Source organism: Girardinichthys multiradiatus, chromosome 23, assembly GCF_021462225.1.
Source record: "Girardinichthys multiradiatus isolate DD_20200921_A chromosome 23, DD_fGirMul_XY1, whole genome shotgun sequence".
NCBI lineage: Eukaryota > Metazoa > Chordata > Actinopteri > Cyprinodontiformes > Goodeidae > Girardinichthys > Girardinichthys multiradiatus.
This window is the reverse complement of record NC_061815.1, coordinates 28,421,678-28,447,041: the sequence shown is the minus strand read 5'-3', so window position 1 is coordinate 28,447,041 and position 25,364 is coordinate 28,421,678. Positions and strand designations below refer to the sequence as shown.

General features: G+C 40.8%; 2 protein-coding genes across 2 annotated transcripts; one reads left to right on the top strand and one right to left on the bottom strand.

Moving 5' to 3' along the window:
• Positions 1 to 11,021: 11,021 nt before the first annotated feature.
• Positions 11,022 to 25,250, bottom strand: eef1g (eukaryotic translation elongation factor 1 gamma). The gene is made up of 10 exons (XM_047353104.1): positions 25,125 to 25,250; positions 24,161 to 24,319; positions 23,819 to 23,882; positions 21,408 to 21,550; positions 21,148 to 21,291; positions 20,913 to 21,042; positions 20,458 to 20,662; positions 16,394 to 16,566; positions 13,443 to 13,567; positions 11,022 to 11,363 (listed from the first exon to the last, which is right to left on the bottom strand). Exons 1-10 carry the CDS (start codon positions 25,134 to 25,136, stop codon positions 11,205 to 11,207), a joined length of 1,314 nt encoding a protein of 437 aa, XP_047209060.1. The 5' UTR covers positions 25,137 to 25,250; the 3' UTR covers positions 11,022 to 11,204.
• On the top strand, positions 16,573 to 20,450 carry LOC124860122 (piggyBac transposable element-derived protein 4-like). Its single transcript, XM_047353106.1, has 2 exons — positions 16,573 to 17,408; positions 17,574 to 20,450. Exon 2 carries the CDS (start codon positions 18,038 to 18,040, stop codon positions 18,758 to 18,760), a length of 723 nt encoding a protein of 240 aa, XP_047209062.1. The 5' UTR covers positions 16,573 to 17,408; positions 17,574 to 18,037; the 3' UTR covers positions 18,761 to 20,450.
• Positions 25,251 to 25,364: the final 114 nt, after the last annotated feature.

Genomic DNA, 25,364 nt, shown 5'->3' with positions numbered 1-25,364 from the left:
GCCACAAAGCAGTTTGTAATAATGTAAAGAACTCTGCTTTGTTGCACAAAGTTTGTAACTGTTTTGGGAAAAGAGGACCTTCTCCCCAATTCTTGTTTTTTTCCAGTTGCATCAGATCAGTCATTTTGTGCCAGCACATAATGATGGATGCTGGAACACCTTTCACAGGTTATATCTTGACATCAGTGCTGCACTGTGTAGTCAGAGTAATTAACTTATCATTTTGTTGCTGTTATACAATCATTTTTTAATGTAACAGTAACATATTTTGTTTTAACTTGTGTAGTTTTTATTTATATTTCATGTTAATGATTAAGGATCAACACCCTAGCTTGATTTTCTTCTGCATGCAAGAGAACTATACAACCAGAAACCATAATGTATTTTTTTAAAGATTTTATCTGACAGACCAACACATACTAGTCCATAACAGTGTAATGGGAAGGTATAGATGCATGGTTTTCAGAATGTTTTGTTAGAGATTTGTTAGAGAACATTAGTGAGCATCATGAAGACCATGGCTACACAGGATAAGTCAGAAACAGGGCTGTTAAGAAGTTTAAAGCAGGGTTAGGTTATAAAACAATATCACAAGCTTTGAACATCTCATGGAGCACTGTTCAATCTTTCATCTGAAAAAGTAAGGTTACGGGACAATTGCAAATCTTGCAAGACACAGACATCCACAGAGGCTGAAAGTCCAGGCAAGGAGAGCATAATTCAATTCAATTCAATTCAAAAATACTTTATTAATCCCAAAGGGAAATTAAATGTTGTTATAGCTCATATTATGAAGGTTTCCTCAAAGAGTCGTAGATGCTGATGGCTGTGGGCAGGAAGGATCTCCTGTAGCGCTCTGTCTTACAGCAGATCTGAAGAAGCCTCTGACTGAAGACACTCTGTTGTTGTAGGACAGTCTCATGAAGAGGATGCTCAGGGTTCTCCATAATGTTCTTCATTTTATGAAGAATCCTTCTTTGCACAATGATCTCCAGAGGTTCCAGAGGAGTCCCCAGAACAGAGGCAGCCTTTTTTATCAGCTTGTTGAGCTTTTTTAAGTCCCTGGCTCTGATGCTGCTTCCCCAGCATATGATGGCAGAAGAGATCACACTTTCCACAACAGACTTATAGAAGATATGCAGCATCTTGCTGCAAACACCAAAGGACCTAAGCTTCCTCAAGAAGTACAGTCTGCTCTGTCCCTTCTTGTAGATGGCTTCACAGTTGCATCTCCACTCTAGTCTGTTTTCCAGGTGAACACTGAGGTATTTATACTCCTCCACCACCTCCACTTCTTCTCCCATGATAGAAATAGTTTTTAACTTATTCCTGTTTCTCTGAAAATCTACAGTCATCTCCTTTGTTTTAGTCACGTTCAAAATGAGATGATTGTTTCCACACCATGCCACAAAGCGGTCCACCACCTTCCTGTACTCAGCTTCTTGTCCATCTCTGATCCACCCCACGACTGCAGAATCCTCCGAGTATTTCTGCAGATGACAGGAGTCTGTCTTGTACTGGAAGTCTGAGGTGTACAGAGTGAAAAGGAATGGTGAGAGTACCGTCCCCTGTGGTGCTCCTGTGCTGCTGACTACCTGGTTAGACTCAAAACCCTTCAGCCTCACAAACTGTGGTCTGTTTGTCAGGTAGTCTTTGATCCAGGAGATTGTTGAGGCCTCCACCTGAGTCTTCTGGAGTTTCTGACAAAGCAAATCAGGTTGGATTGTATTAAATGCACTGGATAAATCAAAGAACATGATCCTCACAGTGCTGCTGGCTTTGTCCAGATGACAGTGGGTTTGTTGAAGCAGGTGTATGATGGCATCTTCAACTCCAACTCTACAGCAATAAGCAAACTGAAGGGGGTCCTGATGGTTTACTGTTTGCTTACTCAGGTGGGCCAACAGGAGTCACTCTAGGACCTTCATAATGTGAGACGTCAGAGCAACAGGTCTATAGTCATTGAGGACTGATGGGTGAGTTTTCTTTGGTACCGGAACAAGACAGGAGGTCTTCCACAACACCGGAACCTTCTTCTGGGCCAGGCTAAGGTTGAAGAGGTGCTGCAGAATCCCACAGAGCTGCTCTGCACAGGCCTTCAAGACTCTAGGGCTGACATGATCTGGACCTGCAGCCTTATTCCGATTCAGTCTCTCCAGTTGCATCTTCACTTGACTTCTTGAGACTTAAGAATTAAGTAATGGTGACTCCGGAGGAGCTGCAGAAATATAAAATTAAGTGGGAGAAAATGCCAAAAGAACAATGATTAGCATTGGACTCTACGAATTTGACAAGAAAGGACAGGAAGAAAACATTTTACTGAAAGAAAACCGTGAAAATCCAGTTTGCCAAAAGCGAACATAGGTGGCACATATCTTCCCTCTGGAAAAGAATCAGAATCAGCATTATTTGCCAAATTTGTGCAGACAAACAAGGAATTTCACATTGTTCTCAATGAAGACATTTTAAATAGAAATATATGAGAAGGGGGAAAAAAAACTTTTTTTGTAAATATGTATATATAGAGCGTTTTCAAAAGTAAAAGACATGGTTGAATTACATATATGCATGGTATCAATTTATTAATTTTATTTATTTGAAATGGACATGTTATATACATTGGGCAACCAGATGTACTGCTTAAATGTGTTAGTACAAAAAAAATAAAAATAGAATTACATGAACAGTGCAATCAAAGAGACATTTCATTAGTTGATATTGTGTGAACAAATCTGCCCTGACTTCAGCCACTGTTTTAACCTTTTGTTAAAGATGTTAGTATCAGTCTGTTGTTTAAGGCCAGGGGGGAGAGAGTTTGACAGTTTGGGTCCTTTACAGGAGAAACTGGACTGACCAAAAGTTGTTCTGAACATAGGGACAACACAATCCCCAATGACTGAGGCTCGAGTAGATGGTCTCAGTGAGCTCTGACGTCTGACAATAAGAGAAGAAAACAGTGGTGACACATGATCATTCACACCTTATTAATTTTAGCGTGCTTAAATTTAGATCTAGGCACTGTTTGACAGAGAGATAGCCTGGCGAAAGAAACTGTATCTTTGGCGTCTAATTTGTATAAATAGTGCTCTGTAGGGCTAACCTGAAAATAAACAGTTAAGTGTCCAGGAATTATGGGGTTGCCAGAGATGTTAACTGCTCTTTCCTTATCCTAGACCTGGACAAGTTCTGGATGGAGGAAAGGTCAGCCGCGATGATCCTCTGGTCACCTAATTTTCCTTTGTAGTTTGGACCTGTCCTGTTTTGTGGATAAGTCAAACCAAATAGTCACGGGCGTACATAGGACAGACTGAACAATGTTCGTGTAAAGAATGACCATCAGCTCAGGGTCTGTTGATCAGTGTATGTTCAAAGACATGAGGGGGAGACACTATCAGGTCACTGGGTATTCCTGGTCTTCTGAGACTGAAAGAGCCTATTTACATCCTCCTTAGAGATCCTCAATCTCAGAGGAAGAACTTAGAACTCCACGAATCTGACAAGTAACAGATACATAAAGATAACTGTTTGTATTGGTTATCAGTTTCTTTACAAACAACAGTTGTGCTGAAATATTGAGCAAAATGGGGTGACAATATGCTTTTTCTTCATCCTCTTGTCACTTCCATCTGCTACTTTGACTCAGGCAGCTGTGTTCCTCAACTGCACATTCCAGTCATACATTTAAATGTCCCAACACTGCCGTTCTCTTGATGGGTGGAATGTAAAGCAGCAGCAAGTCAACACATGAAGACAGAATGGATTAGATGCTTGCTCAGAAATGTCCTTTGGGTATTTACTGCCTCTTTCTCTGCAGAATGTTGCTGCAAGACATTGATCTAAAGTCTTCCAGGGAGGGAACTAACACAGGTTTACCTGCTCTGCTTACGTTTTATGAGAAAACAAAGGATTACCTCATGTTGTATTAGACATTAAAAGATCAGCACACACCCAAGCCACAACTGTGGAGACATTTTGGCCTTCTGCGTTTAGTGTTTACCAGTTTTGCACTGCTGCCTGTGTTGGTGAATCAGTTTATAAAATAAATGTACACAGTTTTTAATAACAATCATTGACATTTCTTTTCTTGCAAGTTGGTTATGTCATTGCATTGTTAGAGTTTTGCTTTAGTTTGACAACATGCCCCACCTCTGTATTCTGGTAACATGAGCCAAATTCAACTCTGGGGTTTCAAGCCCATAAGTGCAGGGGCCGTCTGTTTTCCCTCTGTGCTCCTCTCTTCCCTTAAGCCACACACTTTCCCCTCCCCTCTTACACTTACAGTCTCTTCCAACTGCAGGAAAATAGAAACTCACCAATAAATAACTCTTTAAGAAACAGTTCATATAGCCATGACTGCCTCAGCTGATGTGTTTACTTTTAGATGTTATTGTAAAGCCATGTCTTTCTTGTTGATAGTGCCCCATCCTCTTCTTCCCTGCTTTCTTCAGCTATTTCCCCTCTGTGGACTCACCTTTGACCTTCTTCATTCCATTCCAGTACCAAATTACTTTTCTATGTTTCAGAGGCACAGACATATGAGTGCTCACACCCTTTAAAGAAGAAGAAGCGGCAAGGTCACTTTTCTCATACTGCACGCAATCATACATTTGTACTGAGATTAATATAGCAATCATGTGCTTGGCTTTATCTGAAATGTAACAAGATATGTAAAGTTTAGATTTAAAAGATCTGTTCTGCTATGGTGTTTGTGTCCTAAACATACTTTAAGCTCAAAGGGAGCTTAAATAAAGGTCTGTGGGTGGGACTGTGCATGCATGGTTTCACGCTGTCTGCCTAAAGATATACTTCCAGCAGCAATGGTCTCACATTCTGCCCTTTATGCCTAGTTTGCTAAGAGCTTTCTACAGCAGTCAATCTACAATCCTATCATTCCTATCAGGCAGATGCCCTGTGTTTTGAAACAATTCATAAATTTTTTTTCAGACTAGTATGTTGAACTTTTGCAATAGATTTTCAGGGACTGGGCAAATGTATTTGCTAAAAAGGAACACACATTCAGTTTATTCACTTAGTAGACCCATTTTCAAGTGAAAATATCACAGGAATGTAGAGATCAGAAAATAAATTTAATTTCTTTATGAACACAGCATTATACAGTGCTTATAGCAGAATACATTAAACAGGGCCTTCCAAAAGCATTCATACCTATTGCATATTTTCACATCTTTTTATGTTAGATGCACAAACTTCAATAGATTCTTGGAGATTTTAAGTGATAGACCAACACAAAATAATGTTTAATTGACAATTTAAAGAGAACAATAATGAACACAGAGGATCATGAAGACCAAGGAACGTGCTGGGTACGGATTATCAGATAAGCAACCAGGCGGCCCATGGCAACTCTGGAGGACCTGCAGAGACCGACAGCTCAGGTGGGTGAATTTGTCAACAATGCATACTCCAAAAATCTGGCCTTTATGAAAGGGATGGAAGAAAAAAGCCAATGTAGAAACAAAGCTATAGGAAGTTCCATTTGGTAATTGCCACATGTCTTGGAGGGGACTCAGCAAACATGTGAAAGAATCAGAATCAAAATTAAAATCCTGGCCTACATGCAAAATGTTGTATTGAGAAAAACTAACATCGTCTATCACACTGAACATACCATCCTAACAGCAACAGATGGAGATGGCAGCATCATGCTGTGGAAATATTTCTTCTCAGCAACAACAGAGAAGCTAGTCATAGTGGGTGGGAAGATGAAACATGATAAATACAGGGCAATCCTGGAAGAAATCTTGTTAGAGGCTGCAAAACACTTGAGACTTGGGCAGGGTCTCACCTTCTAGCAGGACAATGCCCTAAAATTATGCTCTCAATTCTATCTCACTGAAATTGAGCGATTTTGCAAGAAAGAGCAGGCAAACATGTAAAAAAAAAAAAACATGTTAAAAAAAAAAACATACCCCAAATAACCTGCAGCTGTGCAGTGAAACGGGGGTTGTGTAGACTATTAACTCAGGAGGTCTGACTACAAGGGCTCTCTATACTTTTCAGACTGTTTTTATTATTTAAAACTTATGGTTCATTTTCCTTCCACTTCATATTATGCAATAATTTGTTTTAGTATATCGCTTAAATTATCAATGAAGTATATTAAATGTTTTAGTGAGAAAATGTAAAAAAGGAATGTGAGGACTTTTGTACGCCACTGTATGTACAAACTATAAAGACAAGAGTCAAGCTAGCACATTAAACTGTTTATACATATTAAGTAACAAAAGGTAGAACACCTTTTGTACTTTAACCATTACAGTACATCAGGGTTCCTCTGGACTGTTAGAGTTCAGCAACGGACTACCCACTTTTTCACCTCCCTGTCCCACCGGCTTCCTCATATTCCAGATGCGTTTTTACCAGCAGATGCTCAGCACATGCATACCATGCCTAAAGCTCCCACTGAGGGCCGACAGCCACACAGGGCCCTTGTGCAGTGAAACAATACAGCCTCTCTCTATGTTCAGCACTCCTCACTACTCCAACTACTTTTAAGAGGCCCCATTCCCTTCACATCTCTCCCTTCTTCGTGGAAGGACACGGAAAAGAGAAAAATAAATTCCAGATCATAATGGAAGGAATAAGTGGTGGGTGTGTGGCTAGGAGAGAAACAAGAGCAGGGGAGGATGGCCGGCAGGACTGAAAGACAAAATGTTGGTGTTGGCAAAAGATTGCTTTATTGTTCTTGTGTTGGTCTATACTTTACCCTTTTAAAGACCCTAAATGCAAAGAACAGCTGCAATCTTGTATGAACTTGTTGCTATATTGCTGTAAAACAGGAAACTAAACAATAGCTTTAAAGTACATGATTTAAGCTGTCTTCAATTTAAAATTTTATTCACATTGAAAATGTTTTGTAACAAAGCTCCTTCAGCAGATGAAAGGTTATCCTCCCACATTGCTCAAACTGCTGCGATACTGTGCTCCAAGGCAAATTATTGGCTCAAGTTACAGCCCTGCTCCACACTGATCCACAGGATGGGTGAGTCATGTGTTCAAGGACTTGGGTGCTTCACTGTTGTGGGAACATTTCCATTTTCTGGTTTCCATGAAGCTGCAGAACAAACTAAAATGGCCTCCCTGATTCAACGCTGCCGAAGCAAATGGTTGCGCCAAAACGATCCTGAAATATGCTTAGCAAGTCGGAAAAAATTACATTTCTGACTCACTCTGAGATGAGTCCTCCCCAAACCCACCCAATAGTTTAAAAACTTTATAATGTAGCACATTCATTGACTAAATTATAGCTGGTTGTCCTTTGTTTTAAAGAACACTGTATAACAGACGCTTAAAAGATGATGTGACGTCTGAAAGGGAATTCATTGTGTGTGCTGCTCCAGGTGTTCCGTTTTACCTGCAGCTATGTACGACAAACAAAGAAACGGCAAACAGGAGTAGACAGAAGGTGTGGGAACCGCAACCGGCTCATGATGAAAACGTTTTATTTGGTTTGTTGGGTGTGTCTAATAAAACCAAGCACTTTTTGTGACGTGTAAAAACTGTGACTGAAACCATTCATATGGATGTGAAGCTTCACAAAGTAAAAACCTATGCTTTTTATTGTGGCATTCACATTCTAAAGTTGTTTATATTTATTTCTAGTTTGGGCATGAGCTTACTCTTTTTCAGAGGTAGCGCTTCTTCTTCTTATGGGGCTCCAGCTTGGAGAAGTAGGTTCTGAAACAATCTATTCCAGCATTTCAATAAGGGTGTGGTCAATTTTCTTTTCAATACTAGACCTTTAAATAAAAAAAGAAATCTAAAACTAGCTTTTGAATTTGCATGCCTACATTTATAGCTATTCTTGAGTGTATCCATGTCTGTGATGCCTTACATAATTTCTTAGCTCTGACCTGGTTTACTATTATCGATTATGGTAGTTTTTCATTTACCCTTACTTTTACTATAGCATTATGTGAAAATTTCTAGTGCAAAAAATTCTAGTGTACATTCAGCCAAACAAGTGATAGGAGAATCTTAGACAAAATTACAAACTTCATGCTATTCTCTCTTTACCGAAGGGGCCCAGTAAGTCTTAACTTCTAAAATCAAACCAAGAACCTGTGTAAAATAAAGGACCCGGAACAAACATAAGCGCATTACAAACATTTTCTGTTGAAGTTGTTCAAATAGAAATATCAGCCTGTTCTGCCCCCCAGAGGCTTTGAAGAGAAGAACAATATGAAACAACATTTTAGAAACATATTTTCTACTTATTCCAGGTGGTGTTTAAAATGGTCGACAGTCGAGGCTGACAATGTTTTGTTCCAAAACTTCCTTCTTTAGAGTTATTAGATATTTTGTCATTTCTGTGACACTCCTGTTTAATATTAAACATTTCATTAGAATCAAAGGCTTTTATTGAGAAATGCATGAAGTTTGTTTAAAGCATCCATATTTACATTGCCACACTTTCTGCAGTTCACCCAATTATATTAGATATCAGATTCTGGGCCAAACACTGGCTGTAGGGGAACTCTACTTTCTATGAGGTTCTGCTATGAGGTTGTCGCTTTTTGCAGAGTTAACCATCCAGGTTCTGGATGGGATTAAGATCCAAGGTTTCCTCCTTTCAGGAAGGGGAGGGGGGTACAGAGAATTTTGTTTGCTGTTTTTACTGTCCTTTTGAGCCGTTGCTCTTTATAGTCTTAGCAGCTTTCCAACCAGGATCAGACAGCAAGTCAGAATATTTTCAACAATAACCCCGTTTATGGTGATGAGATGTGGAATACGACTGCAGGTCTATTAGAGTCTGTGGAGAGGATAAGGTAAGGTTGTAGGTCATCCACTAGGCTGTCAGCTGCTCGTTTCTCTCTATGGGAGCTGTCTCCTTCCTGAATAGCATGGTGTTTGGACATTGTCGTTGTATTTATAATTGGATCTAATTGCTTAAACTAATGACCGTGGCACCTGGAAGTGTCTGGAAATCGATTTTCAGTTCTTCCAGGATGTCACACAAGAAAGCAATATGCTGGAGGTGTTAAAATACCACTGAGAAGCTTACAAGGCTATATGATGATCTAACCTATTCCAATTTGTTTCAAAACATAGTAATTTTGGAATATGTAAACTTCTGACTTTAAACACAATACAACATTTCTTTAAAAGACTGTCTCATTATTCTTACATTTAGCAAATGGGAAGAATTTTGGTACTCCTAACAGATCTAAAAGGGTAAAGGTTTAGTCTGATTTAAGGCCAATACATGCTTGGCAAGAACAAAGAAATTAATTATTTTACTCGAAGTGTCAAGAGCAAAGTTCTTTCTGGTGAGAACATTTAATACTTCACAACTAAAGCACAGAACTTCTATGGTGTCCTCATAGGTCCTTCCTACTGCAGCATGTAGTCCTGGGAGAGACTACATCTGTTCTTTTAAACTATGCATAGACCGTTAGTGTTGGTGAGTAAAACGTTTTACCTGACCTATTTCTGTAAATATCTGTAAACATGTAAATATTACCTGTAAATATTTTGTAACGAAATAAAACTACAATATAGATCTTACAGGCTTGCATAACACGAACACATTTTGACAGAGAAACAAAGGTGGTGGTGGACTAAAATACCTCGGTGTTCACCTGGACAACAGACTGTAGTGGAGATGCAAGTGTGAAGCCGTCTACAAGAGGGGCCAGAACAGACTGTATTTCTTGAGGAAGCTTAGGTCCTTTGGTGTTTGCACCAAGATGCTGCATATCTTCTATAAGTATGTTGTGGAAAGTGTGATCTCTTCTACCATCATCTGCTGGGGAAGCAGCATCAGAGCCAGGGACTTAAAAAAGCTCAACAAGCTGATAAAGAAGGCTGGCTCTCTCCTGGGGACTCCTCTGGAGATCACTGCACAAAGGATTCTTCATAAAATGAACATGATGGAGAACCCTGAGGATCCTATTCATGAGATTGTTGTTCAACAGTGTCCTCAGAGGCTTATTCAGATCTACTGTCAGACAGACCACTACAGGAGACCCTCCCTGCCCACAGCCATCAGCATCTACGTCTCTTTGAAGAAATCTGCATAATATGAGTAACATTTAATTTCCCTTTGGGATTAATTATTTTTGAATTGTATAGGTATATGCGCCTGAACTTCAGGGTATAGTTTGATACTGGAACAATGAACAAGAGCAAAAGTAGTAACAAAACAAGTCCCAACTTTTTAGCTTCATCAGCTCTTTTGATAGATAAATCAATGACCTTCTACCTTTTGTTTTGGAGTCATTAGGAAAGTTGTACATTATTCATTAGCCTTTTTACATATAGAGCAATCTATACAACTTTTGAGGATCAAAGGCATTTTTATAGGTTTTTTTTCCCCCATTATTTCCTAGTCAATTCATAAAATAGTTGAAAAAAGGCACGTTGATGTTTTGAAAAGTCACTTGCCATCAAAGTTCTAATGAGAAAATGACCCTAAGGTTCCAAGATGGGCTTGGCACATGTTGACTTCCTTGACACCATGATTCTTTTCTACAATGCAGCTCAACCTCACAAAGTTCCTGATTCTAAAAATGGCTGATCTGGGCTCAACCTGATTAGCAGCAACATCATTACCTCTGAGGCACTACTGATAAAAAAACTGAGGACCATGTTTTTCCTGAGATAATCATGGTTGCCCAAATAAACAAATAAGGAAATACCTCAAGTACCCTTTACTCCACCCCCATGAACTAAAACTGCAGTTTTTTTAAATCCAGTAATCAGTCAACTGTACAATTGCATTTTATTAGATAACTCTTCATAGCAGCCCAAATTCTAGGTGAATTGCCATCATAAAAACTGAAGCAATGAAGTTCATAAATAAAATGTTAGACTCAAATCTTTTGGGCACAACTGTACTGAATATTTCTACATCATGGCAGTAAGGTCTACCTTTAACTGATTTTTACTTCACTTCACAAATATGTTTAGGGATTAATTAATGTAGACACACCAAACCCAGAAGGCTGAATTTTAGTGATGACATTTTACACCACAGAAATTAAAATTTCACAATGACATTGAGGAAAATGTTTTATTTCACAAGTCAAACAGAAAAAAATCAGTTTGGGGCTCTTGAGACAATTCACTTGTCTTCAAACACTGTCATTTGAAGTCATTCTTGCAGCAAAGTAAGCACGTGGCTGAAAGTTCATCTTTTTTTTTTTTTTTAAGTGTATTACTTCGACTGCCTCGGTGTCCTTTTACTTGAAGATCTTGCCCTGGTTGAAAGCTTGGCCCACGTGCTTGAATTCTCCTTCCCAGGCAAAGTACTCCTTTACCATGGTCTTGCACTCCTCACTGTCCGGATCCAACTTTCTCCAATCATACGATTCATAGTCAATTTGCCAGTCTTCTGACAGCTAGCAGAAAAAGGAAACAAGTGAATCAAAGGGAGGAACCCTTGATTGGGTAGCATGAGATAAGCAACACCACTGTTCTCAGATTACATTTTCAATCCTATCTGAAAAGAAAAAGATTAACCACCAGATTCTTTTTAAATCGGGAGCATAACGAAGTAAAAGAACTTTTAAAAAGATTTGCAGATAAAAGCAAAGATTTGTGTCCCCCGTAAAAATATTGGTGCACAAAATAAAAAAACAAAACAAAAAAAAAACCCTATTTTTAGCTGAAGGAAGACACTGCTGCAATGGAACTAGAGATGCAATGGTCTAAATGGCCCTATGACCAAACAATGATGTAGAGGCAATCTTTAGATACACTTTACTATCGTAATATCGTAGTAGAAGCCACAAAAGCTGAGCCACTTTTTATGCATGATGTTTCCTGGCTGTTTACACTTCCAGGCTGGAGAAAACAAGTTGGGTTTCTGCCAGGGTCACAAGCAGACTAAGCTCATCTTGGATAGTATAGTTAAATCTTTGAGTAATACATGTTAGTGCAACCTGCACGATGAGTTTGGTGGCAACCAGGAGGAAGCCTAGAAAGAATATTTAGGTATGCTGAGCAAAGCTCTGAAACAGTTAACAAGGCTTTTACACTAAAATAATACAACATTTTAATAATGATTTACTTTAAGAGTCCCTTTCTAAACTGTGTAGGACTTTGAACTTTATTCATGCTAGTAAGAACTGGCTAAAATGAAAGCATCTTTACAACCCGTCTTGACTGTAAAGGTTGCTGACCCCTGAGTTGTACAAAGAACCATTTTTAACCTTCCTCTGTCCTGTTCCACAACATAGCAGCGTTGCTAAGCAACAAACAGCTGATCAGGTATGATTTCAGTACAAGGTACACCTTTGCTACTGGCTACAGGGGCTTGTTAACTCCAAAGAGACGTATGTTTTCTGCCAGTTCATATTCAGACCATAAGCGGATCGCACCAGAGCCCGTTTGGAAGCGGACCGAAAACACCTCAAAAAGCGGGTCCGGGTCCAGTTGTTTGGTCTGGACCAGGGGTTGGCTTGAGTGTATTCACACCTGCACAAAAGGTCCGGAACCACAGGGGAAATGAACTCTGGTCTGTTTAAAGTGGAAAATGATGCTCAATTCTCCCATTTGGTTTGAGCACCACCATGGAAGGCCCTTAAAGCTAAATGCAGCACTGCTAAAGCAGGTTGTAGACCCCTGTTCTAAGAGGACATCTGGAGCACGTTTGGATGTGATCATAGCATGAACCAGCCTTTCACTCACTGATCAGAGACGACTGGGATGAACATGTTCTTACTTTATATTCCCCTGTCAGATTAAGGCTTGGTGCCATTACAGGACACTGCCTTGCCCAATGGCAGGGGACTTGAACCAAAATCTTGGAAAAGATTAATAGGTCACGTTTCCAGGCAAAAATCAGAGCACAATATAAAAAGGGCATTTATTACATGAAAAAGATTGTATAATTTGAGCAAATTCTCTACTGCCTTGTAGGGCTGTGGTGACAAAATAATCAACATTTCAATACAATCAAAAAAAAAAAAAAGATACCGATCTGCATCAAAAATTGATACTAACTGACCCATTGACATTTAACCCAGATTGTTGACCCTCCAGTAACTCCAACATTGTGAGACCAGCCAGAGAGAAAAAAGAAAAAAAAGAAAAAGGGGGGGTGGGGCAATTATGTTATGAAGCCAACTGTGTTTATTTTGGTTACTTTTTAAGAAAGTAACCAAATACCTGTGGTAGTTTCTTCTATTCATAGCATACCAGCACACTTGTGAGGTTAACAGGCAATTACACTTAACACCTTTTTTCCCAAAATCTTTTGGTTCTTTTCCTTTTAATGTAAGTTTGGAAAGGTGCCACTGTAAACAAGTTCAACATTGTGTTTTCTGTTAGGCATAGGCATTTAACAATGAATACACAAAGGATAATCTAAAATCAGTAGGCACGACAAGATTAGTAAGCTGGATAAGCTCATTATGTTTTTGATGCATCTCTAACTGAAGCATTGTAAAAAGCAAGTTTCCATTCCTTATACTTACAGTGAAGGCCAGCTCCTGGCCTCTGAAGACCCAGATACCAGAGATGCTGCTGTCATTGTTGGTACCAAACAATATGACGCTGGCAAAAGCATTCTTTCTCAGTTTGTCCAGGCGCTGGAACATGCCTGGAAAAGTCAAGACAGAGATTTGTAACATGTAGAGTATTTCAATCAACATTGTTTCCTAGCCTTTGATGCAATGAAGAAACATTTTGTAGCAAACAATTTAACCAATGTCCCAATATGCTTGATGAAAGACTAAATTGAATACTAGTGGGATTATACAAACCAGTTAAAACTTCTGCCAGCCTAGATTTGGTTTTAAGTAAAGCACCTGTCCCACATTGCACTCTTGCAGGACGTAGTCGAATGTGAGGTTTGGTGTGACCACAGCATGAACCAGCCTTTTAACTCACTGATCAGAGATGACTGGGATGAATGTGGTCTTTACTTTATCTTCCCCTGTCAGATTAAGACTTAGTGCCATCACAGGACACTGCCTTGCCCAATGACAGGGGATGGCTTGTTGCTCTTGTTACTGAAGTTTCTCTTCATGAAGTATCTGTATCCCTCCAACTACTTAGTCTTATGCTACCATTTAGTCTTGTCTTGTTTAGTCCAGGGCTGTAGGCTTAACAATTACCTATGTGGTCCCTGAAATCATGATTTTAAGGGGCACAATAAAAAAAAATTCTCTGATGAGATCCACAATCTAAAGATTTTTTCCAAGAAACCTAAAAATGTTTAAATTTCCTCAAAAAGCCATTATGTTAAATTTTATGTTTTCTTCTGTTCTGCCCAATCATTACTACGCATAAAAATAAATTCTGATGTTTGTTGGAAGTTACAGCCTATAACTTGTTGCACAGCATGTTGAAAGTGGAAAATGGGCATTTTAAGTTTAAACACTGAATGACGGGGGAAAAAAAGTTCATTTCAGTTTTATTTATAAAGCGCCAATTCACAACACGTCGTCTCAAGGCACTTTACAAAGGGTTTGGAATGGTGCGGGGTTGTTGGGGAGGTTAGAATAAACTACTGAGTGTTAAGAGTTTGGACATTTTAGAATGGGCTATGTGTAGGGGTATCAGGTAAAATGCTAAACTGATAAAGTTTGTCCATCTAGAGCCCACTGGTGGCCATTGGGACACCAGTGGGTCAACTGGATTAAGTGGTGATTAAACACCACTTAATCTAATTAGCTTTTCTCAACAAATGAAAATGTTTTTAATAACCCCTTATAAAACCAATCCAGAAGTACAGGCCTGTGCTGCAAAAACATTTGACGCTCTTGTGGAGATTTAGTATTGCAACATTGCACGTTTGATCAGCATGCAGCTGCTCTACAAATCAAATCATAACTTCCATGGTATTAAATACTGGTCAACTTCTTAATTCTTCATTTGCAGCCATTACACAAAGATACACTTAACTTGTTTAACTCTTAAACACCAGAACCAAATTCAGCAAATGAGAAACTTAAATGACTGAACCCTCCAGAACTAAAGTGTATGTCCAAAGTCAACAAGAAAATGAAATATATATATATATATATATATATATATATATATATATATATATATATATATATATATATATATATACACACACATATACATATACAGGGGTTGGACAATGAATCTGAAACACCTGTCATTTTAGTGTGGGAGGTTTCATGGCTAAATTGGACCAGCCTGGTAGCCAGTCTTCATTTATTGCACATTGCACCAGTAAGAGCAGAGTGGGAAGGTTCAATTAGCAGGGTAAGAGCACAGTTTTGCTCCAAATATTGAAATGCACACAACATTATGGGTGACATACCAGAGTTCAAAAGAGGACAAATTGTTGGTGCACGTCTTGCTGGCGCATCTGTGACCAAGACAGCAAGTCTTTGTGATGTATCAAGAGCCACGGTATCCAGGGTAATGTCAGCATACCACCAAGAAGGACGAACCACATCCAACAGGATTAACTGTGGACGCAAGAGGAAGCTGTCTGAAAGGGATGTTCTGGTGCTAACCCGGATTGTATCCAAAAAACATAAAACCACGGCTGTCCAAATCATGGCAGAATTAAATGTGCACCTCAACTCTCCTGTTTCCACCAGAACTGTCTGTCGGGAGCTCCACAGGGTCAATATACACGGCCGGGCTGCTATAGCCAAACCTTTGGTCACTCATGCCAATGCCAAACGTCGATTTCAATGGTGCAAGGAGCGCAAATCTTGGGCTGTGGACAATGTGAAACATGTATTGTTCTCTGAGGAGTCCACCTTTACTGTTTTCCCCACATCCGGGAGAGTTACGGTGTGGAGAAGCCCCAAAGAAGCGTACCACCCAGACTGTTGCATGCCCAGAGTGAAGCATGGGGGTGGATCAGTGATGGTTTGGGCTGCCATATCATGGCATTCCCTTGGTCCAATACTTGTGCTAGATGGGCGCGTCACTGCCAAGGACTACCGAACCATTCTTGAGGACCATGTGCATCCAATGGTTCAAACATTGTATCCTGAAGGTGGTGCCGTGTATCAGGATGACAATGCACCAATACACACAGCAAGACTGGTGAAAGATTGGTTTGATGAACATGAAAGTGAAGTTGAACATCTCCCATGACCTGCACAGTCACCAGATCTAAATATTATTGAGCCACTTTGGGGTGTTTTGGAGGAGCGAGTCAGGAAACGTTTTCCTCCACCAGTATCACGTAGTGACCTGGCCACTATCCTGCAAGAATGGCTTAAAATCCCTCTGAACACTGTGCAGGACTTGTATATGTCATTCCCAAGACGAATTGATGCTGTATTGGCCGCAAAAGGAGGCCCTACACCATACTAATAAATTATTGTGGTCTAAAACCAGGTGTTTCAGTTTCATTGTCCAACCCCTGTATGTATATACTGAATATTTAAAATGAATCCCTTTATATCAGGGCATTCCTGCCTAGCCTCACCTGTAATAAGGTTGCAGCTCTTGAAGGTAAGTGTGAGCTCCTCAGGGTATTTGTATTGGCTGTACCAGATGGAGTAGCCTTCTCTGTCAAAGTTTTCCCAGAAGTGAGGAAGTGCTACTGCCAAGGTGTCCTCGTTGGAATACTTTCTCTTGAAGTCATCCATGATAAATGCGCTGCAAAAAAGGAGAGAGAAAGAGTTGAGGTCCTGAGGACCAGTTTAACCAGAACTAGGAAACATTTTTGAGAGAAATATGAAAACTGATGTTATCCACTCCTTAAATCTAGAGGTGACAGCCTTCTCTGTAGCAGCTCCCAGACTAGAATAGTCTGAACAACCACCAAGAAACATTTAAACCTCTTAAACCTTTAAGTACCGCCATAGCGCCGGCGCCATGTTCCTGGCGCGGCCAGAATAGTATTACTGTAACTCTGTGAAAGTTCACACATTCTGAAAAATTACAACGTCGACAGAAAGCTGAGAATCACTGATTCCTGTCCATGTATAATCTAGGGTATATATTACGGTAATGTGACCACTACCGCGAAAACCGCAGCTTTGAAAAAAGACGACAGGGAGAAATGGAAAGAAATAATTAGGAGTAAGCTAGCATTATATAATGTGATATAGGTTTTCTGTGTGTTTCTGAGCGTTTCTGGTTGTCTACAATTTATAAGACACACATATATAATGTATGGAAGACTGGCAAGGACTATAAAACGGTTGCTACGGTTCATAGAGGAGGAGAGTGATGTGGAGGATTCCTCTTCTGAACTGAGGTATGTTGTTTTCAGCATAAATTGTAAGATTTAGAACAAATTTTGTGTTTAGCTCAATTTTATCATTATAATTATTTGCTAGAGTGTTTATGTGACATAATGTGAGACACATCTATTATTTGTACATGTTACATTGATGGAAGTCATTGTGTTTGCTGCTACTATAAAAATGAAAGATTTTCATTTGTTATCCATTTTACTTTCAGCAATTACCCCACTGAGAGTCTTCCGGTGACAGGTACTGACATTGTGTGTTGTATATCATTATTTATTTCTCATTATGTGTAAAATGAGGGAAAATTAAGCACTTGTAATTGAAAAAAATTTCAGTTGGTGAAATTCAAGCTACACTGCAAATGATTGAGTGTGGGACCTGACAATTGTTCCAATTTTCTTCCATCAGTGTTTTTTCTTCTGATGAGCAGCCTTCCTGCAGTGATCCCAGCCATGGTGACTACATCTCACCACAAGGGAGAGGGAGATGCTGAGTCTCTGCTCACAACTCACCACATCACCAATGGAAAACAAAGGACAACCCTGATGAGGTAGATCCTACACCCCCTAGATTCTTGCCAAAACGGCCCCCTGGTGTCCAGTTCCCTCTCAACCGGGGTAACCCCAGCCAGGTGAGAGCTTCTTTAGGTTCTTTGATGCAGAGGTTCTCCAACATTTGGTTGAGTGCACCAACAAGAAAGCAGTGGCTAACCAGGAGAAGGGAAAGGCATTCCCCTTTGGACACCGGTTTCGACTGACGAGCTGAAGAAATTCATTGGTCTGCTGCTTTACATGTCTGTGGTCCACCTGCACAAGCTGAGTGACTATTGGCGCTAAGGGGCAATTTTTCATCAAGCTCACCCTACAAGCGTTATGTCCCGCAACAGTTTTCGGCTCATTCTGAGTGACCTCCACAGGAGTGAACCAAAGGCAGATACAGACAATGACGCCAAGAAGGGCACAGAAAATTATAACCCCATCCATCGGGTCACATCCCTCTTGGAGATTGTCTGTATCCACTGCCTGTCCTTCTACCACCCTAAACACCACCTGGCAGTGGATGAGGGGATGGTTGCCATCAAGGCCAGACTTGGTATAAAATACATGAAGGCAAAGCCAACAAAATGGGGGCTGAAGCGGTTTGTGCTGGCTGATGTAAATGGGTACACAGCAGATAACATCCTCTACACGGGGAAGGACACCACGCCTGTCTCAGGAAAGGGTCCGTCCTTTGATGTGGTTGCAAAGCTGGTGAAGAAGGAGCATTTGGGGACTGGCTACATTATATATATGGACAGCTTTTACACAGGCCCTCTGCTCTTCTGCCACCTTATCCAGGAGGGATTTGGAGTTTGTGGCACATACCGGGAGGGGAGAATCGGCATGCCAAAATCAAAAGAAAACGCGCTGGACAGAAGGGCACCAAGAGGGAGCATCAGATGGATCAGGGATGGTGACCTTCTGTTCATCAAGTGGAAGGACACTTGTGAGGTTTCCCTCCGCTCCAGTGCCCACCCAGTGTATAGCGGGGACATGGCTGGCAGAAGATTGGTGAGCAACAGCAGAGAGTCTCCATCCCCAGACCCACAGTGGTAACAGAGTACAACAATTATATGGGAGGAGTTGACACCTCTGATCAAAGAGGTGGCCCATCACGGTTTTCCAGCATCTTATGGACATTTGTTTTACCAACAGCTACATAGAGGTGCGTGCTAACCAGCAGCAGCCATACATGACCCGGCAGCAATTCCAAGAAGAGCTGACAGCACACCTACTTGGAACACCTCTGAAATGTTCTCGTCCTACCAGTCACCTACCACTACCCTGACCGCACAAGCAGTGGAAATCCAGCTTCCCAGTGTTCGACCAAGGGACGGCGTATTTGCAAACTTCGCAAAAGGCGCACCAGCTGGATGTGCAAACTTTGTAATGCACCACTGTGTCTGCAACCAGACAGGATCTGCTTCAAGCAGTTCCATATTGAACTACCAGCTGTGTAGATAGTAGCGATAGTACAAAGTTCTGTTATAAATAAAGCATTGTCATATTATTGTTTTTATTTTTGACTGTTAAAAATGCACTTTTTTCTCAGGGTTCGTATAGTTATTTTTGCACTATTTTTTGCACACATGTAAAGGTTAATATTTCAAGTTTCAAATCAAGAGTTCATGTGCAATGTTAATATATGACTTGAGAATGTTCATAACACATTTTACATACCTTTGTAACGTTGTTTGGCCTAATTTTTGCCTATGTATATTGTTATGTTTTGTACTGTTTTTTGCACACCCAGAGTCCTAGACTCAAGAAATGACTTGTGATTGTTCAGAACATGTGTAGGTTCACATCTCAAATGTCAAATCAAAACTTCATTAATAATCAGAAAATGTATTCTCATAAAAGCCTTAAAAAACAAATTCGATTTTGCATTTTTCTTCTTTTAAAGAGCTCACAATTCCTTATAATATGCAATAGTCATTAACCAGGTGTTGGAAAGTCAAGTTCAAGTTCCCCTGGCAAGAGGGGCCAACGTTCTTAGACTTGGGGCATTCCCTGGCCATTTTACAGCCATAATAGCAAAATATGTCAAAATCGGCATTTTAGCCTTGGTACTGGAAGGGTTAAGACAATTTAATGGACTGCCTTTTGGCACACATTGGCCTAAACATTTTTAAAACAGCCTTAGTCATTGTTAAAGCAGTTTTATTGTCATAATAGTTTTTAATCCTCATTTGTAAGGCATTGTCATTTATGTTGCATTTTAGTTTGTAAAGCACTTTGTGCAACACAAGTTGTTGGAAAAGTGCCAATATAAATAAATTTGACCTTATATTTTTTGTTATCCAACTTTTGTATGTTTGACAGATATATAAACGTTCGTTGGCTGTAATTAACCATAACACTGTCTTGGGCATCACAGAGCTCTTTTATCCTTCATGTTACAGTTGAGATCTAAGTTTATTTGTGACCACAGCATGAACCAGCCTTTTACTCACTGATCAGAGACGACTGGGATGAATATGATCTTTACTTTATCTTCCCCTGTCAGATTAAGACTGTGTGCCATCACAGGACACTGCCTTGCCCAATGACAGGGGACCAGCTGTTTTCCCCATCTGGGTGAATTATTCTTACTTCAATCAAATTCTACAACCCCTTTCAAAGCACCACCTTTCCCTTATACAATAAACACCTTAATTAAAAGCTCTGTTGACGTCCAACTCTCCAAATTCTGTCAGTTGTAATGAAATCCCATTGTTTGCATGTGACTCACTGAAACAAATGACACTTACCTCTTTGGCAGGTGTGCAAATGGGTCCTTGGCTTTGGGTTCTGCAGCCAAAGCAGCATCACAGTCATCCATTTCTTCTTCTGAAGCAGGCTTTTTCTCTTCCTTTTTCTTTTCTTTCTTCTCCTGGGGTTTAGCTGCCTCTTTCCCACCCTTTTCTTTTTTGGCAGGGGCTTCTTTCTTGGGCTGAAACTCAGCAAACTTCTTGGCTAGAAGAAAATAACATTTCTCCAATTTCCAAAAAATAAAAAAATCTAGCCTATTGTGGACACAAACTGCAAAATATTTTATAAAACAATGATGTATTTCCCAGAGTGCTTGTGTTTGCAGATGTGTTGGATTTGTACGGAAAAGAAATAAAAATCCCAGGCCAGTGAAAACACCCAACTTTAAGTTTGACAAATTATACCCCACTGGTTTTATTAAGCGTTCCCACTTCTCTCTTTGCTGGTAACTCACCATCAAACTGGGCCATCTTCTCACACAGCTTGACTTCTCCAAGAACAGCCTTGAACTGAGGCTGGTTGATGCAGGTGACAAACCAGCGCGTCACATTGGGATAAGGCTGACGGAAGGACGGCTCAAACACCTGCAGATCACATGTGAAATAAAATTTGATCAATCGGTGCTAAATGAAAGGGCAAAGCCCTCAGTTTGTTTTTATGGAAATGCATGACTGATGTGTATATCAAACCTGTTTGAAGAGCCAAAGCATGGAGCAGGCCACAGAGATGTCAGCCAGGCTGACCCTCTCCCCCACAAGGAAAGTGCGAAAGGTCAGGTGTTGGTTGAGCACTGTGAGGATCTTCTTCACATCCTCCTTGGCCTGCTCTGTCGCCTGTATATACCCAAACAGAAATAATTTACCTTGCATGACCGCAGAATATGTTTTAATATTAGCATGTTGCACTGACGTACCAACAATTTGGAACAGTAAAATGTGGAGCTGCATACCTGCTTGTTGAACTGCATGATTCCTAAAGTAGGGAAGACCCATGCACTGGCTGGAGGGATGATCTCTGAGTCAGCAAAGCTAACCCACTGCAAAACCTGGGCAGCAGCCTGAGGAGTGGCACCACGCAGGGCATCATTGCTCACTGTATTTACATGGTACAAAAGAATATTGTTCAAATCAAACAGGTTAATGAGTCTGTCATTTTAAATAGCACTCTTCCTATTGTGGACCGACAGCATGAGCTGCTCAGTGTAGATGTTTGGTAAAATTTAAAAACACTGCTCAAAAAAATAAAGGGGACACTAAAATAACATCCTAGATCTGAATGAATGAAATATTCTCATTGAATACTTTGTTCTGTACAAAGTTGAAAATGCTGACAACAAAATCACACAAAAATCATCAATGGAAATCAAATTTATTAACCAATGGAGGCCTGGATTTGGAGTGACACACAAAATTAAAGTGGAAAAACACACTACAGGCTGATCCAACTTTGATGTAATGTCCTTAAAACAAGTCACAATGAGGCTCAGTATTGTGTGTGGCCTCCACGTGCCTGTATGACCTCCCTACAACACCTGGGCTCCTGATGAGATGGTGGATGGTCTCCTGAGGGATCTCCTCCCAGACCTGGACTAAAGCATCTGGCAACTCCTGGACAGTCTGTGGTGCAACGTGACGTTGGTGGATGGAGCGAGACATGATGTCCCAGATGTGCTCAATCCGATTCAGGTGTGGGGAACGGGCGGGCCAGTCCATAGCTTCAATGTCTTCATCTTGCAGGAACTGCTGACACACTCCAGCCACATGAGGTCTAGTATTGTCCTGCATTAGGAGGAACCCAGGGCCAACCGCACCAGCATATGGTCTCACAAGGGGTCTGAGGATCTCATCTCGGTACCTAATGGCAGTCAGGCTACCTCTGGCGAGCACATGGAGGGCCGTGTGGCCCTCCAAAGAAATGCCACCCCACACCATTACTGACCCACTGCCAAACCGGTCATGCTGAAGGATGTTGCAGGCAGCAGATAACTCTCCACGGTGTCTCCAGACTCTGTCACGTCTGTCACATGTGCTCAGTGTGAACCTGCTTTCATCTGTGAAGAGCACAGAGCGCCAGTGGCGAATTTACCAATCCTGGTGTTCTCTGGCAAATGCCAAGCGTCCTGCACGGTGTTGGGCTGTGAGCACAACCCCCATTTGTGGACGTCGGGCCCTCATACCATCCTCATGGAGTCGGTTTCTAACCTTTTGTGCAGACACATGCACATTTGTGGCCTGCTGGAGGTCATTTTGCAGGGCTCTGGCAGTGCTCCTCCTGTTACTCCTTGCACAAAGGCGGAGGTAGCAATCCTGCTGCTGGGTTGTTGCCCTCCTACGGCCTTCTCCACGTCTCCTGGTGTACTGGCCTGTCTCCTGGTAGCGCCTCCAGACTCTGGACACTACGCTGACAGACACAGCAAACCTTCTTGCCACAGCTCACATTGATGTGCCATCCTGGATGAGCTGCACTATCTGAGCCACTTGTGTGGGTTGTAGAGTCCGTCTCATGCTACCACGAGTGTGAAAGCACCACCAACATTCAAAAGTGACCAAAACATCATCCAGAAAGCATCGGTACTGAGAAGTGGTCTGTGGTCCCCACCTGCAGAACCACTCCTTTATTGAGTGTGTCTTGCTAATCACCAAAGATTTCCCCCTGTTGTCTATTTCATTTGAACAACAGAATGTGAAATTGATTGTCAATCAGTGTTGCTTCCTAAGTGGACAGTTTGATTTCACAGACGTTTGATTTACTTGGAGTTATATTGTGTTGTTTAAGTGTTCCCTTTATTTTTTTTGACCAGTGTATATACTATGCTTGGCACAGCTTAATGTATATTTAACTAATATTTTAAGTGAGAGCTGAAAAACAAGGCACAATCTTAAAGGACTACTTGGAAGCAAGATTTCATGACATATTACTCAAGTGCTTTTCTTTCACACTCTGCATGTTGATAACTTATTTGGCCAGTTAGATGGACTTTAACTGTTTCGGTCTACAACTCAAGACAGATTTTAGTGGCAAAGTTGCTAAAGCTTTCTGAGTGGTGAGGACATTATGACCATGAAAACGTAAAGTTCGATAATTTGGGATAATGGCAACCACAATCGTCAGTGGAGTATTCTCCAAAAGAAAACAACAACTGCATGTCTTCCTAATGTTCTGTTGCCACATTATCAGTCGTGAATAAGCTGTCCTTCAGTTGCAAAGTGAACATTGAAGTTAATGTGTTATTGATGCAAAGCAGACATAATTAAACCCTGCTTCATTTAATATTTCTTGGACAAAGATCTAATCGATGTGTAAAGTCATTTAACATTTATATCCCAACTAGACCATTTCATTTAAAAGCGGGAGACTTACAGTAGTGAGCAATGGCATTACTCTCAAACAGACAGAAGCCGTCATCACCCTGGTAGGCAGGTACCTAGAGGCAGCGACAGAATTCGTTTTTAATTCAGACTCAAATGGTGTCGACAGACATGTACAACAACTGTAGTCAGGCTTATTACAACAACCTTGCCTACATGCAAGGTTGTTGTGAACTTAACGAAACACCAACAAAGCTGTTTGCTGAAATTTGGTGTGTTTAAATAAGGACATACCAAAAACATGCAGGTCATTGACACAAGAGGACACACTGACATAAAACATTAAAAACCAATCAGCCCATTGACCCCCCCCCCCCAAACCAGTTTCACTCACCTTGCCTAGTGGGAAGTTGTTGAGGAAGGCAGGGGTGCGGTTCGTCTGCCCAAAGGTGAAGGCAGGAGGGCTGCTGGCCAATTTGAGGCGAGCACCACTGTACTGGGCTGCGATCTGGGTCTTGAAGGCCCGCCAGTTCTCTGAGTATGTGTAAAGAGTCTAGAAGGAGGCAAAAGAACATTTATTCATGCACAGGATTCTAATAAACATTTTGAAAGTCTTATTCCAAGTTTTTTTTTTTTTTCAAGAAAGGATAAATTTAACTTTGTAGCATTTTCAATTAAATTATTGTTCTATTGGGTTTAGTTATGCATTAGCATTCTAATTCATTGATTAGAAGCATCTGCAAAAAGGATAAATTGGCAGTTATAAAACTGAGGCCTGAGCACAAAAAAACAAAGACTTCAATGAATGAATAAAGCCAGACACATACATTTAAAGATGGCTATGCAAAGAAAGCGCGGTCGGAATGGAAAACCGAGTTATAGGTGCTAAATAAAAGTCTGGACTGACTACCGACATTTATCAATCAACGACTCGTGTTCAAGTGGCGTTTACCGTAATTTAAACGCAAACTAGACATCAATTTGGCTAATAAAGTTAGTCTTTCAGATTACAAAACTCACATGTAGGACTAAACGAACCGAATTCCCGTCCAAAACTAAAAGGAATCATCTGGAAATGCAAAACACAATTCAATTGATCTCAAACAGTTAAGGGTAACGTGGCACAACCCAGGGCCAGCACCTTCAATGCTTCGTTGTGATAGCAAAAGCTAACCACATCCTGTAAACTACATGAAACTCTTTGTAAATAAACCCTGAAGCACCGAGCAAACAGTCGCTTAACGTCGTCTCCTTAAAAACAGACTCTGTAAACGCGAAGATGGCTGTGATTTTAGTCGGATTGTGACAGTAAAATTTACCAGCAAGCTCCATTGCTAACAGCTCTCCATCTTACTCACCCCTGCCGCCATCTTCAGGACGAGAGAAAGAAAGAACGCCGGCGCGCTCCACCCACGTATTTACGGCCACGAGACGTGCGCGCCCCTGAAACTTCCGCGTTCACACGTCGAGCCATGAGAATCCTGCATTTAAACGTTGCCACGTTTAAAAACTGGACATACTGTCTAAATCTTGCGGTAACGCCATCAGATTCATGCTTTACAAAAGAACTAATATAATGAGGCACAGACAATCATACG